This window comes from Nerophis ophidion, linkage group LG13 (genome assembly GCF_033978795.1).
Source record: "Nerophis ophidion isolate RoL-2023_Sa linkage group LG13, RoL_Noph_v1.0, whole genome shotgun sequence".
NCBI lineage: Eukaryota > Metazoa > Chordata > Actinopteri > Syngnathiformes > Syngnathidae > Nerophis > Nerophis ophidion.
In genome coordinates this window covers 56,663,562-56,679,908 of record NC_084623.1, presented here as the reverse complement: position 1 = coordinate 56,679,908, position 16,347 = coordinate 56,663,562, and the positions used below count along the sequence as shown (strand labels likewise).

The 16,347-nt window shown below is 38.6% G+C and overlaps 1 protein-coding gene across 4 annotated transcripts in view; it reads right to left on the bottom strand.

The window, feature by feature from the left end:
• The window catches only part of kbtbd3 (kelch repeat and BTB (POZ) domain containing 3), a 63,602-nt gene that overhangs the window by 44,469 nt on the left and 2,786 nt on the right, over nt 1-16,347 (bottom strand). For 2 of the 4 annotated variants that reach the window (XM_061919249.1, XM_061919252.1), the window contains exons 1-3: nt 4,371-4,442; nt 361-458; nt 9-216 (exon numbers count right to left, since the gene is read on the bottom strand). In XM_061919249.1, the coding sequence (XP_061775233.1) occupies nt 9-211 (203 nt within the window). In that variant the 5' untranslated portion in view covers nt 212-216; nt 361-458; nt 4,371-4,442. Of the gene's footprint in view, nt 1-8; nt 217-360; nt 459-4,370; nt 4,443-16,347 lie in introns of those variants that run through there. The other 2 variants (XM_061919250.1, XM_061919251.1) reach the window with 2 other exon arrangements.

Genomic DNA, 16,347 nt, shown 5'->3' with positions numbered 1-16,347 from the left:
ATACGTACCGGAAGAAATCACTGCATGCATAAAGAACACAGCGATGGCAGGGGAAAGTGTGCTCTTGAACTTTTATGGTGAAGTCAAACAGAAGTCCTCGCTCTCGAAAGGACCGAAGCACACCCAGTAACTGGCGTCCGTGGGAGTCGGACACCTGCAGCAGTGTCTGTCGCCCTGGGCCCTCTCTGCATGACTCCTTTGCATCCGCCATCTTGCCTTCAAATACAACAGGGAAAAAAAATTGTCTTTAAAGCAGTAATAATAATAATAATAATAATGGATTAGATTTATAACACGCTTTTCTATTGTTGGATACTCAAAGCGCTCACAGAGAAGTGGGAACCCATCATTCATTCACACCTGGTGGTGGTAAGCTACACCCGTAGCCACAGCTGCCCTGGGGTAGACTGACGGAAGCGTGGCTGCCAGTTTGCGGCTACGGCCCCTCCGACCACCACCTGTCATTCATTTATCATAAAAAGTAGTAAAACAAGTCAATTTATTATAGTTTTGACGTACTGTCAGGTATATCATGTGTGAAAGACAACATGATATTATACGTTTTAAAATATGATATTTCTGGGGCTGAGGTCGCTGAGGTAGTTAAAAAGCTCCTGGGTGGCAAGGCCCCGGGGGTGGACGAGATCCGCCCGGAGTTCCTTAAACCTCTGGATGCTGTGGGGCTGTCTTGGTTGACAAGACTCTGCAGCATCGCGTGGACATCGGGGGCGGTACCTCTGGATTGGCAGACCGGGGTGGTGGTCCCTCTCTTTAAGAAGGGGGACCGGAGGGTGTGTTCCAACTATGGTGGGATCACACTCCTCAGCCTTCCCGGTAAGGTTTATTCCGGTGTACTGGAGAGGAGGCTACGCCGGATAGTCGAACCTCGGATTCAGGAGGAACAGTGTGGTATTCGTCCTGGTCGTAGAACTGTGGACCAGCTCTATACTCTCGGCAGGGTTCTTGAGGGTGCATGGGAGTTTGCCCAACCAGTCTACATGTGCTTTGTGGACTTGGAGAAGGCATTGGACCGTGTCCCTCGGGAAGTCCTGTGGGGAGTGCTCAGAGAGTATGGGGTATCGGACTGTCTTATTGTGGCGGTCCGCTCCCTGTATGATCAGTGCCAGAGCTTGGTCCGCATTGCCGGCAGTAAGTCGGACACATTTCCAGTGAGGGTTGGACTCCGCCAAGGCTGTCCTTTGTCACCCATTCTGTTCATAACTTTTATGGACAGAATTTCTAGGCGCAGTCAAGGCGTTGAGGGGTTCCGGTTTGGTGGCCACGGGATTAGGTCTCTGCTTTTTGCAGATGATGTAGTCCTGATGGCTTCATCTGGCCGGGATCTTCAGCTCTCACTGGATCGGTTTGCAGTCGAGTGTGAAGCGACCGGAATGAGAATCAGCACCTCCAAGTCCGAGTCCATGGTTCTCGCCCGGAAAAGGGTGGAATCAATCAATCAATCAATGTTTACTTATATAGCCCTAAATCACTAGTGTCTCAAAGGGCTGCACAAACCACCACGACATCCTCGGTAGGCCCACATAAGGGCAAGGAAAACTCACACCCAGTGGGACATCGGTGACAATGATGACTAGGAGAACCTTGGAGAGGAGGAAAGCAATGGATATCGAGCGGGTCTAACATGATACTGTGAAAGTTCAATCCATAATGGATCCAACACACACACGCGAGAGTCCAGTCCAAAGCGGATCCAACACAGCAACGAGAGTCCCGTTCATAGCGGAGCCAGCAGGAAACCATCCCAAGCGGAGGCGGATCAGCAGCGCAGAGATGTCCCCAGCCGATACACAGGCAAGCAGTACATGGCCACCGGATCGGACCGGACCCCCTCCACATGGGAGAGTGGGACATAGAAGAAAAAGAAAAGAAACGGCAGATCAACTGGTCTAAAAAGGGAGTCTATTTAAAGGCTAGAGTACACAAGACGGATGGAATGCCATCTCCGGGTTGGGGAGGAGACCCTGCCCCAAGTGGAGGAGTTCAAGTACCTTGGAGTTTTGTTCACGAGTGGGGGAAGAGTGGATGGTGAGATCGACAGGCGGATCGGTGCGGCGTCTTCAGTTATGCGGACGTTGTACCGATCCGTTGTGGTGAAGAAGGAGCTGAGCCGGAAGGCAAAGCTCTCAATTTACCGGTCGATCTACGTTCCCATCCTCACCTATGGACATGAGCTTTGGGTCATGACCGAAAGGATAAGATCACGGGTACAAGCGGCCGAAATGAGTTTCCTCCGCCGTGTGGCGGGTCTCTCCCTTAGAGATAGGGTGAGAAGCTCTGCCATCCGGGAGGAACTCAAAGTAAAGCCGCTGCTCCTCCACATGGAGAGGAGCCAGATGAGGTGGTTCGGGCATCTGGTCAGGATGCCACCCGAACGCCTCCCTAGGGAGGTGTTTAGGGCACGTCCAACCGGTAGGAGGCCACGGGGAAGACCCAGGACACGTTGGGAAGACTATGTCTCCCGGCTGGCCTGGGAACGCCTCGGGATCCCCCGGGAAGAGGTGGACGAAGTGGCTGGGGAAAGGGAAGTCTGGGTTTCCCTGCTTAGGCTGTTGCCCCCGCGACCCGACCTCGGATAAGCGGAAGAAGATGGATGGATGGAATATGAAAAATATATGTTAAAGGAAACGTCAGCGTAAAGTTTGTTGTACAAACCCCGTTTCGATATGAGTTGGGAAATTGTGATAGATGTAAATATAAACAGAATACAATGATTTGCAAATCCTTTTCAACCCATATTCAGTTGAATATGCTACAAAGACAACATATTTGATGTTCAAACTCGTAAACTTTATTTTTTTTGCAAATAATAATTAACTTAGAATTTCATGGCTGCAACACGTGCCAAAGTAGTTGGGAAAGGGCATGTTCACCACTGTCTTACATCAGCTTTTCTTTTAGCAACACTCAATAAACGTTTGGGAATGGAGGAAACTAATTGTTGAAGCTTTGAAAGCGGAATTTTTTCCCATTCTTGTTTTATGTAGAGCTTCAGTCGTTCAATAGTCCGGGGTCACCGCTGTCGTATCTTACGCTTAATAATGCGCCACACATTTTCGATGGGAGACCGGTCTGGACTGCAGGCGAGCCAGGAAAGTACCCGCACTCTTTTTTTACGAAGCCACGCTGTTGTAACACTTGTCTTGCTGAAATAAGCAGGGGCGTCCATGATAACGTTGCTTGGGTGACAACATATGTTGCTCCAAAACCTGTATCTACCTTTCAGCATTAATGGTGCCTTCACAGATGTGTAAGTTACCCATGCCTTGGGCACTAATGCACCCCCATACCATCACAGATGCTGGCTTTTGAACTTTGCGCCTATTACAAACCAAATGGTTATTTTCCTCTTTGTTCTGGAGGACACCACGTCCTCTGTTTCCAAATATAATTTGAAATGTGGACTCGTCAAACCACAGAACACCTTCTCACTTTGCATCAGTCCATCTTAGACGATCTCGGGCCCAGCCAAGCCGGCGGCGTTTCTGGATATTGTTGATAAATGAGTTTGGCTTTGCATAGTAGAGTTTTAACTGGCACTTACAGATGTAGCGACCAACTGTAGTTACTGACAGTGTTTTTATGTAGTGTTCCTGAACCCATGTGATGATATCCTTTACACACTGATGTTGGTTTTTGATGCAGTACCGCCTGAGGGATCAAAAGTCCGTAAAATCATCGCTGACGTGCAGTGATTTCTCCAGATTCTCTGAACATTTTGATGATTTTAAGGACCGTAGATGGTAAATTCCTTGCAATAGCTCGTTGAGAAATGTTGTTCTAAAACTGTTCGACAATTTGCTTACAAAGTAGTGACCATCCTTGTTTGTGAATTACTTAGCATTTCATGGAAGCTGCTTTTATACCCAATCATGGCACCCACCTGTTCCCAATTAGCCTGCACACTTGTGGGATGTTCCATATAAGTGTTTGATGAGCATTCCTCAACTTTATCAGTATTTATTGCCACCTTTCCCAACTTCTTTGTCACGTGTTGCTGGCATCAAATTCTAAAGTTAATGATTATTTGCACACAAAAATTTTTTTTATGGGTATGAACATCAAATATGTTGTCTTTGTAGCATATTCAACTGAATATGGGTTGAAAAGGATTTGCAAATCATTGTATTCTGTTTATATTTACATCTAACACAATTTCCCAACTCATATGGAAACGGGGTTTGTACATTAAACCTGGAAATACTGCATTAGTTGTGCAGTAATATAGCAAGAGTGTGTCTTTTTCTGTCACTGGCCGAGGCTCTAGTAATAATATAATAACCAATTGGACTCATGTTGTCGTATAAATGATGTTATAAGGGTATTAGTGGAATGTGGCATCTTGTACTTACACTGACAGTTCTTCCTCCTTCTTCCCGGAAGCCAGAAATCCCGCGAGGACTTTTTCAAATCCTCGCGGGATTTCACGCTTCCGGAATGCCCGGGAATCCGTCCAATTATACTTTTCAGTTATCCCATGTTTACCATTTCAAGTACAAAGTTATGTAAACATGATATTAACAGCGAGTTAATAGAGGTCACGATACATAATCGGGACATATTCAGACATGCGAGGGTTTTTTTTTTTGTGCTCGGCGGAAGTTGCCGCAATGACCTGTGGGAGATGTATTTCTTTAAAGCCGGAAGTATTGGATTCTTCGAGTTTATTATTTTTATTTGATTGTATAAACACTTTTTATGACATTATGAGATAAGAAAGTCTAAATACTTTTTAAAAAGTCAGAATCATGAGATAGAAGATTGAAATAATGAAATGAAAGTCCTTGTTATGAGATAAAACAGTCGAAATCATGAGATAAAAAGTCGAAATGATGAGATAAGAAAGTCGAAATAATTAGATAACAAGTCATAATTTTGACATAAAAATCATAATCACTAGATAGAAAGTCAAACTAATTTGATTTAAAAAGTAATAATATTGAGATAGGTTGATTGGCAACACTAAATTGGCCCTAGTGTGTGAATGTGAGTGTGAGTCCAGGGTGTACCCCGCCTTCCGCCCGATTGTAGCTGAGATAGGCTCCAGCGCCCCCCGCGACCCCGAAAGGGAATAAGCGGTAGAAAATGGATGGATGGATGGATGGAATATTGAGATAAAGATCATAATTATGAGATAGAAAGTAGAAAATATGAGATAAAAAGTCGGAATCATGAGACTCCGGCTTATTAGTGATTCCCAGAGCCCAAAAAAAGTCTGCGGGCTATAGAGCGTTTTCCGTTCGGGCTCTCGGTAATAGTTCGAGATGCTACCTCATTTAAGTCTCATCTTAAAACTAATTTGTATACTCCAGCCTTTAAATAGACCCCCTTTTAGACCAGTTGATCTGCCGTTTCTTTTCTTGTTCTCCTCTGTCCCACTATCCTTTGTGGAGGGGGTCCGGTCCGGTGGCCATGGATAAAGTACTGGCTGTCCAGAGTTGGGACCCAGGATGGACCGCTTGCCTGTGTATCGACTTGGGACATCTCTGCTCTGCTGATCCGCCTCCGCTCGGGATGGTTTCCTGCTGGCTCCACTTTGGACGGGACTCTCGCTACTATATTGGATCCACTTTGGACTTGATTCTCAAGGTTATGTTAGATGTTGGGAACTCGCATGTCTGCTGTTGTGTGTCCCCGAGTATGCAAGAATCCAGGAGAGTTGAGTGAAGGTAAGAAAATAATTTAATACTCATAAGAAACAGAAATAAACATGAAGCAGTCTTGCATAGTAAATTCTCCAACATAGATTTTATCATCGAGCACCGAGGAGTGCTCGAGTGAAACATAAATAGAGACTAGTGTGATTGACAGCAGGTGTGAACCGCTGCCAATCAACGAAAACAGAAAAAAAACAGTGCTCCGTGAATAAAACAGGAAATACAACAAAATAAGAGCACTGAACAGGAAGTAAATACAAAAACACAAAAAACTAACAGAAATGAAGTGACGGATTGTCACATTAGATCCACTATGGATTGGACTTTCACAATATCATGTTAGACCTGCTTGACATCCATTGCTTGCGGTCCTCTCCAAGGTTTCTCTTAGTCATAATTGTCGACGTCCCACTGGGGTGAGTTTTTCCTTGCCCTCATGTGGCCTCTACCGAGGATGTCGTTGTGGTTTGTGCCGCCCTTTGACACACTTGTGAATTACGGTTATATAAATACACATTGATTGATTGATAGAAAGTTGAAATAATGAGATAATAGTTGAGAAACAGTTGCCCCCGCGACCCGACCTCGGATAAGCGGAAGATGATGGATGATGGATGGATGGATAGTTGAGAAACAGTTGGAATAATATTTCGAGAGAAGTGTTGAAGTAATGTTTATCAAAACACTTAATATGCATGTATGTCGTATTATTTTAGGTTTCGGAGCTAGACGAAGTGGCTGGGGAGAGGGAAGTCTGGGTTTCCCTGCTTAGGCTGTTGCCCCCGCGACCCGACCTCGGATAAGCGGAAGATGATGGATGGATGGATGGATGGATGGATTCGTTTTTGTCGTTTTAATCATACGGTACTCCCTTGATATGGCCTTTTCTCCTCACACTCGACACTCACTCTCGCTTGTTTTTTTTTTAGAGCATTTAATATCTCAATCAATCAATCAATCAATGTTTATTTATATAGCCCCAAATCACAAATGTCTCAAAGGGCTTGCTCAAATCATTACGACTACGACATCCTCGGAAGAACCCACAAAAGGGCAAGGAAAACTCACACCCAGTGGGCAGGGAGAATTCACATCCAGTGGGACGCCAGTGACAATGCTGACTATGAGAAACCTTGGAGAGGACCTCAGATGTGGGCAACCCCCCCTCTAGGGGACCGAAAGCAATGGATGTCGAGCGGGTCTAACATGATACTGTGAAAGTTCAATCCATAGTGGCTCCAACACAGCCGTGAGAGTTCAGTTCAAAGCGGATCCAAGACAGCAGCGAGAGTCCCGTCCACAGGAAACCATCCCAAGCGGAGGCGGATCAGCAGCGTAGAGATGTCCCCAACCGACACACAGGCGAGCGGTCCATCCTGGGTCTCGACTCTGGACAGCCAGTACTTCATCCATGGTCATCGGACCGGACCCCCTCCACAAGGGAGGGGGGGACATCTTTATTTTTTAACAATTTTGTGGCACCCAGATCTACTGTCTCAGGAGTAAAGAACGTGCACAAATGTTTTTTCTTCCCTGCAAACCATAATAGAAGAAAAAAAATCAGACTTGATTAAAGCATAGAGCAGGAAACAAGCTCTTCTTTCTTTCTCATCTTTTTTAAGCCTCACCACTTTTTACTTTCTTCCTTCCTTTGTTACAAAAAAAAAACACTGCATCCATTTAAAACATTTTTTTCTGTATATATTAATCTCACTCTCACTTGTCTTAATGCTGCGCGCCATCTGCTTTACCATCGTGTGAATTAGGCCGCAAAGAAGAAAAACGGATGTGACGTCATATGCATTGATTGATTGATTGAAACTTTTATTAGTAGATTGCACAGTTCAGTACATATTCCGTACAATTGACCACTAAATGGTAACACCTGAATAAGTTTTTCAACTTGTTTAAGTCGTGGTCCACGTTAATCAATTCATAGTATGATTGGCAACAAGGGCTGCGAATCTTTGGGTGTCCCACGATTCGTTTCAATATCGATTCTTGGGGTCACGATTAAATAATATATCGATTTTTTTTATTCAAAGCGATTCTCGATTCAAAAATGATATTTTTCCGATTCAAAACGACTCTGTATTCATTCAATAAATAGGATTTCAGCAGGATCTACCCCAGTCTGCTGACATGCTAGCAGAGTAGTAGATTTTTAAAAAATGTATAATTTTATAATTGTAAAGGACAATGTTTTACCATGTTTTAACTATTAACTATCAAACCAGGGGTGCCCATTACGTTGATCGCGAGCTACCAGTCGACCGCTGGGGGTGTGTCAGTCGATCTCCAGCCAGGCTTTTAAAAAAAATAGACCTAAAAATGAGTGATCATCAATCTTCACCAAGACGTCACTTAAATGACATTCACGGTACCGGAGGGTCTTGTGAGATGACGCTGGCTGCTGCAAGATCATTATTATGAAAATATGACCGAGAGGAAGGCGAGAAACACTTTTTATTTCAACAGACTCTCGCGCCGTACCTTCCGTCAAAACTCTAAAGGCCGACTGCACATTTCCTATCTTCACAATAAAAGCCCTGCTTCATGCTGCCTGCGCTAACTAAATACAGAGTCTCGGAAAACTGGCGTGCACAAGCGATCCCTCAGAAAGCTGGCGTGCACATCACTCTTATTTTGTTAGCGCAGGCAGCATGAAGCAGGGCTTTTATTGTGAAGATAGGAAATGTGCAGTCGGCCTTTAGAGTTTTGACGGAAGGGACGACGCGAAAGTCTGTTGAAATAAAAAGTGTTTCTCGCCTTCCTCTCTGTCATTTTTTCATAATAATGAACTGGCAGCAGCCAGCGTCATCTCACAAGACCCTCGGGTGCAGTGAATGTCAATCAAGCAAGCTACGGAATTTGCCGCCAATGTTTTTCTTGTAAAGTGTATGGAAGCTGGATGAATTAGATGCCAAAAACCAACCACTTTCATGTGGTATTGTACAGAAAGGACAACTTTTTTTCTCCTCCATTTGAAAATGTGGGCGTTATCATCATTACTGTCTGATTCCAATCAATGCAAGTCATCAGAATCAGGTGATACACCAACTTATATTCTTGTCTTTGTGAAAGAAAGACATCTAGATGTGTTACACATGCTTGTATTATCATTAAACACATTTAACTTGTTTACAAAAATGTCTCTTTCATAAATAAATACATATAAATGATATATATAAATGAGGTAGATCCCCTCGAGTTGGTCAATTGAAAAGTAGCTCGCCTGCAGAAAAAGTGTGGGCACCCCTTTATTAAACGAACCAAAAATACGACTTATTTTATCTTTTTGAAAACATTGGACGAAATGTGTTGTCAAGCTTATGAGATGCGATGCAAGTGTAAGCCACTGTGACACTATTGTTCTTTTTTTTTAATAAATGTCTAATAGTAATGTCCATGAGGGATTTTTAATCACTGCTATGCTGAAATTAGAACTAATATTGATACTGTTGTTGATAATATTCATTTTTGTTTCACTACTTTTGGTTTGTTCTGTGTGGTGTTTGTTTCTCCTCTCAATTGCTCTGTTTATTGCAGTTCTGAGTGTTGCTGGCTCAGGTTTGGTTTTGAAATTGGATTGCATGGTTATGGTATTGCTGTGTAGTGGTTTGTTGATTGATTTAAAAAAAATTAAATAAAAAAATATAGATTTTTAAAAAAAAAAGAGAATCGAAACAAAAAAAAAACATAAACAAACTGCCCTTTTAAAACTATCGATTAAAGAAAACTCCGGCTTTCCTATCTTTTGACATTGCACTAGTTTTAACTAATGATTAAAAGTCATGAAATTAAGTATTTTTGTGTATGAAACATTTTCATAGCAACAGAATAATATCGACAATCATTTATAGGTTGCTGTCTTTTACAGATCTGGCAAATGTATGAACTTCTATATTAACTCCCTTTATACCTTTGGGTTGTAGCCAACGTATATAAAAACAAATAACTATACATTAACATAAAAAAGTAATAGTTATCAACCACAGTTATTTTTTATTTTTCCTCCAAAAACAATAATACCTTCAAGTCGGGGACGGAAGTTGCTCTTTTAGCGCATGCGCAAACGGATCGGGCAGGGACAATTAAATCTGTCCTTTTTCCGCCACGTAGCCAAGATAGCGACTCTTGAGGTCGCTTGGCTATAAACATATAATTATTTTAAATATAATTATATACATATAATTATGGGCATAACCAAATTTGTAACTATGGTTGCTTCGGCCGGCTTCATTCAACATCCATCCATTTGTGGTGTGTTGAGTACAACATCCGGGTACTGGCTGCACTCAAAACTTAAGTGTCGGAAAAGTGCGACTGTTTGTCTGCCACTAGATGTCGCTGTTGCACCGTGAAGTTCAACGTATGATTGCATTGACGCACCGGTCTTTTGCAAAACCATAAATAACTATTTAAACAAGCAGCGTTGGTCGGGTCCGCCTTTGGCCGCTCCGCTTTGGCTGCTGCCCCCGCGACTGAAGCCCTGGTCTTAGTCAGACCAACATAGAGGTCTTTGTTTCATGTCTCTATGACATTCCTAACAGAAGTTACAAGCAGTTTTGTCTGGAAAAAGGTGACGGCTTTTTACAAAACTTTTATTTTGAAGGGGTAATTGCCAACTTCCTGTTGATTTTAACCGAAAGATGCCACCTATCAAAATGTAGGTTCAAGTGAGACCTACATTGAGGTTTTTGTTTCATGTCTGTCCGACGTTCCTACCAGAAGTTACAAGCAGTTTTATCTGTTTTCTCTTCCTAGGAGCAGTTTTTTCTGTGTTTTATTCAACAATTGCAATAGAGCGCAATTTTGAGTTTTAAGGTTTGTTTTTTTCACTAGATCACAATTTCTGCCAGTCCTGATGTGTGTGCCAAGTTTTGTGAGTTTTGAAGCATTTTAAGGGGGTCAAATTACAGCTCAAAGAGCCAAAAATAGCATTTTTTACGAAAATGTTGCTTTGAATGAGTTTTTGCAAAATTTCTGTTGATTTTGGGTATAGACGTTTTTTATTGGAAATGTAGGTCTAAGTCAGACCTACACAGAGGTTTTTGTTTCATGTCTCTACGACATTCCTAACGGAAGTTTCAAGCAGTCTGTTTTGTGTCTCTTACTAGGGGGCGCTAGCGCACAATTTTCATTTTTGGGGTTTGGTTGCTTAATAAGTTGGTCTGCCGCTCCATACCGATGTCTGTGTCAAATTTGGTGAGTTTTGAAGCATGTTAAGGGGGTCAAATTACAGCTCAAAGAGCCAAAAATAGCATTTTTTACAAAAATGTTGCTTTGAATGAGTTTTTGCAAAATTTCTGTTGATTTTGGGTATAGACGTTTTTTATTGGAAATGTAGGTCTAAGTCAGACCTACACAGAGGTTTTTGTTTCATGTCTCTACGACATTCCTAACGGAAGTTACAAGCAGTCTGTTTTGTGTCTCTTACTAGGGGGCGCTAGCGCACAATTTTCATTTTTGGGGTTTGGTTGCTTAATATGTTGGGAAGGTTTGCTATACCGTGTGTGTCAAATTTGGTGAGTTTTGAAGCATGTTAAGGGGGTCAAATTAGGGTGCGAAGGTGCGAGCGCGCCTTGGGCTGCTGCCCCCGGGCCCCACGGTCAAAGAAGTCTTGCTGCCACTATTTAATGCATTGTGAAAGTAATGCAGTTGTTGTATTGAAGTGAAAATATCTAGCTTCCTGTTGATTTTTGCCAAAGTATGTTAATTATTCAAATGTAGGTCTAAGTCAGACCTACATAGTGGTTTTTGTTTCATGTCTCTCTGACATTCCTACCGGAAGTTACAAGCAGTTTTGTCTTTGTTTTCTTCCTAGGAGCAGTTTGTCTGTGTTGTATTCCTAGGGGGCGCTAGAGCACAATTTTGAGTTTTGGGGTTTGGTTTTTTTATTAGCTCGCAATTGTTGCCAGTCCTGATGTGTGTGCCAAGTTTGGTGAGTTTAGAAGCATTTTAAGGGGGTCAAATAACAGCTCAAAGAGGCAAAACCATAAATAACTATTTAAAAAAATTGCTGTAGGCACAAAAACATCCAACGAGGTAAAAGTTGTAATCAAATTTGCCATCTTTATTAAATAATGTAACTTAACTTACCTCTCTGTTTGTAGCTATTCGATATCAATTAAAAGCAATGGCGGGACGTGCGTTTCCCACCTAGGCCTTCAGCGATGTCCTACTTAGTCCGACTCCAAAATCCCATAATTTATGTCGCCACATGACCACGGCTTGAAAAATACTATACACAAACACACTTGTGCACTACTGGGCATTGATTCACCTCAACGTGTTACTAGTGAACAAAACAGGCAATTTTTTTGGCGCATTTAAAAATCGGACGACCTCATCTCACAAGATTTTGTCTCTCTTCAAATATCCTTCTTGACAATGCCCTTGCAAATTTATATCCGCCACCCAATCAACGTTTTGCTCTGCTTCTTTGTTCGTTAAAAAAGTGAGTACCGCTTATTGCTCCGCTGGCCGGGTATGGCCACGGTGCCATTTTCTGCTTTCGTAAATCACAACTTGTAAGTATCTAATCACAGTCATGTTCAACGTAAGACTACTTTGATGGGCTACTGTCAACAACTTGTGATCAGATCGCAACTGTCTGCTAACTGAACGTCCTTTGTTCGTTTACACGCCGCTAATGTTAATTAGGAAGGCCTTCCGGCCAAATTGACACAGTGCTGGCAACAAGCTAGCTTTATTCTGATTGGATAAAAGCTCTAACTTAAAAACGGCAACACTGGAGCCTAATATGACATGAAGAGAAAATGATGAATAATTGTACACATTTATGAAAAGTAAATACTGAATAAAATGAACTTTTGTTATGTAAACACTTGTTTATTGATCCACACTTTTGTACCCAATATTTTTCCAGGTTCCAAACTTACCCACACTTTTAGATGCTTTTGGTCACCACATCCCGCTTTAAAACCAGCAACTGCAATCATATTTTTCATTCACGCCCAGAGTTTGCCTGGAATTATTGGACTCATGCGTGTTTTTCTTCTACTTTATTATTATTATTATATCATAATTATAAGTCATAATTATGACTTTTATTTCATAACTTTGACTTTATTTCAGTATTTTGTATGAATTAGATTTAGGACTTTTTATCTCATAATTTCAACATTTTAGTTTATAATTTCGACTTTTTATCTCATTATTTCAAATGTCTTATCTCTTAAATTCGACTTTTTATCTCATAATTATGACTTTTTAATCCCATAATTTCGACTTTCTATCTCATAATTACGATTTTTATCTCATAATTATGACTTTTTATGTCATAATTTCAACTTTCTATCTCATAATTACGATTTCTATCTCATAATTTTTTTGTATCTTATTATTTCAAATGTCTTATCTCATAATTTTGACTGTTTATCTCATAACTATGACTTTTTATCTCATAATTTCGACTTTCTATCTTATAATTACGATTTGTATCTCATAATTATGACTTTTTATGTAATTATTTTGACTTTCTTATCACATAACGAGGACTTTTATCTCATATTTCAACTTTCTATCTCATGATTCTGACTTTTTATTTCATATTTTTGACTTTCTATCTCATAATTACGATCTTTAGCTCATAATTATGACTTTTTATTTAATTATTTTGACTTTCTTATTTTATCTGATGATTTCAACTTTTTTTATCTCATAACTAGGACTTTTATCTCATTATTTCAACTTTCTATTTTATGATTCTGACTTTTTTATCAAATTATTTCGACTTTCTTATCTCATAATATCATAAAAAAGTATATATAAAATAACATCAAAAAAATAAACTAGAAAAATCCAATGTTGACAAAAATTTTGATTGAAAGAAAAACAAGTCTCATTTTGTTTTTAATATTTTTCAAACATTGGTTTTTTTTACATGTTTTTAATCGATTGTCTATTTATTTTATATTTTCGACTTATGTCATTATTTCAAATGTCTTATGTCATAATTATGACTTTCTGTCTCATTCTTTTGACTTTCTATCTCATAATTACGATTTTTATCTCATAATTATGACTTTTATCTAATTATTTAGACTTTCCTATGTCATAATTTGGTCTTTTTATCCCATTATAGTGACTTTTTATCTCATTATTTTTGTATGACTTGGATTTATGACTTTTTATCTCATAATTTTTACTATTTATTTTATCATTTCGACTTGTTATCTCATTATTTCAAATGTTTTAGCTCATAATTATGACCTTTCATCTCACAATGTCGAATTTCTATCGCATAATTACGATTTCTATCTCATTATTAGGATTTTTATCTCATGATTATGACTATTTATATCGTAAGTTCAACTTTCTATCTCATAATTACGATTTTATCTCATAACTATGACTTTTTATCTAATTATTTCGACTTTCCTATCTCATAATTTGGTCTTTTTATCCCATGATTATGACTTTTTATCTCATTATTTTGTATGACTTGGAATTTTGATTTTTTATCTCATAACTTTGACTATTTATTTTATAATTTCGACTTGTTATGTCATTATTTCAAATGTCTTATCTCATTAAGATTACTTTTTATCTCATAATGCCGAATTTCTATCTCATAATTACGGTTTTTATATCATAATTATGACTATTTATCTTGTGATTTTAACTTTATATCTCATAATTACGATTTTATCTCATAATTATGACTTTTTATATAATTATTTCGACTTTCCTATCTCATAATTTCGTCTTTTTATCCCATGATTATGACTTTTGATCTCACTATTTTGTATGACTTAGATTTATAACTTTTTATGTCATAATTTCGACATTTTATTTTATAATTTCGATTTATCTCATTATTTCAAATGTCTAATCTCATAATTATGACTTTATCTCATAATTTCGACTTTCTATCTCATAATTCACGATTTCTATCTCATAGTTACTAATTTTATAGAATAAAATAAAATAGAATAAAAAGTACTTTATTGATCCCTGGGGGAAATTCAGCAACTAACTCATAATTATGCCTTTTTATATCGTGATTTCAACTTTCTATCTCATAATTACAATTTTATCTCATAATTATGACTTTTTACATAATTATTGCGACTTTCCTATCTCATGATTTCGTCTTTTTATCCCCTGATTATGACTTTTGATCTCACTATTTTGTATGACTTAGATTTATAACTTTTTATGTCATAATTTCGACATTTTATTTTATAATTTCGATTTATCTCATTATTTCAAATGTCTAATCTCATAATTTCGACTTTCCATCTCATAATTCACGATTTCTATCTCATAGTTACTAATTTTATAGAATAAAATAAAATAGAATAGAAAGTACTTTATTGATCCCTGGGGGAAATTCAGCAATTATCACATAATTATGCCTTTTTATATCGTGATTTCAACTTTTTCTATCTCATAATTACAATTTTATCTCATAATTATGACTTTTTATCTAATTATGTCGACTTTCCTATCTCATGATTTCGTCTTTTTATCCCATGTTTATGACTTTTGATCTCACTATTTTGTATGACTTAAATTTATAACTTTTCATGTCGTAATTTCGACAATTTATTTTATAATTTTGATTCATCTCATTATTTCAAATGTCTAATCTCGTAATTATGATTTTTTTTATCTCATAATTTCGACTTTCAATCTCATAATTATGATTTCTATCTCATAGTTACGAATTTTATAGCATAGAATAGAATAGAAAGTACTTTATTGATCCCTGGGGGAAATTCAGCAATTATCTCATAATTATGCCTTTTTATATCGTGATTTCAAGCTTCTATCTCATAATAATGATTTTATCTCATAATTATGACTTTTTATCTAATTATTTCGACTTTCCTATCTCATAATTTCGTCTTTTTATCCCATGATTATGACTTTTGATCTCACTATTTTGTATGACTAAGATTTATAACTTTTTATGTCATAATTTTCACATTTTATTTTATAATTACGATTTATCTCATTATTTCAAATGTCTAATCTCGTAATTATGACTTTTTATCTCATAATTTCGATTTTCTATCTCATAATTTCGACTTTCTATCTCATAATTACGATTTCTATCTCATAGTTACGAATTTTATAGAATAGAATAGAAAGTACTTTATTGATCCCTGGGGGAAATTCAGCAACTATCTCATAATTATGACTTTTTATCTTGTAATTTCAACTTTCTATCTCATAATTATGATTTTATATCATAATTATGACTTTTTATCTAATTATTTTGTATGACTTAGATTTATTACTTTTTATCTCGTTATTATGACTTTTTATCTCATGATTTCGACTTATTAGTTGCTGGGGAGAGGGAAGTCCCGGCTTCCCTGCTTAGGCTGCTGCCCCCGCGACCTGACCTCGGATAAGCGGAAGAAGATAAATGGATGGGTGGATTTAAATAATAAACTAGAAAAATCCAATGTTGAAAAAAAGTTTGATTGAAAGAAAAACAAGTCCCATTTTGTATTTAATATTTTTCAAACATTGTTTTTCTTTACGTTTTTAATCCATCCATCCATTTTCTACCGCTTATTCCCTTTCGGGGTCGCGGGGGATGCTGGCGCCTATCTCAGCTACAATCGGGGAGAAAGTGGGGTACACCCTGGACAAGTCGCCACCTCATCTCAGGGCCAACACAGATAGACAG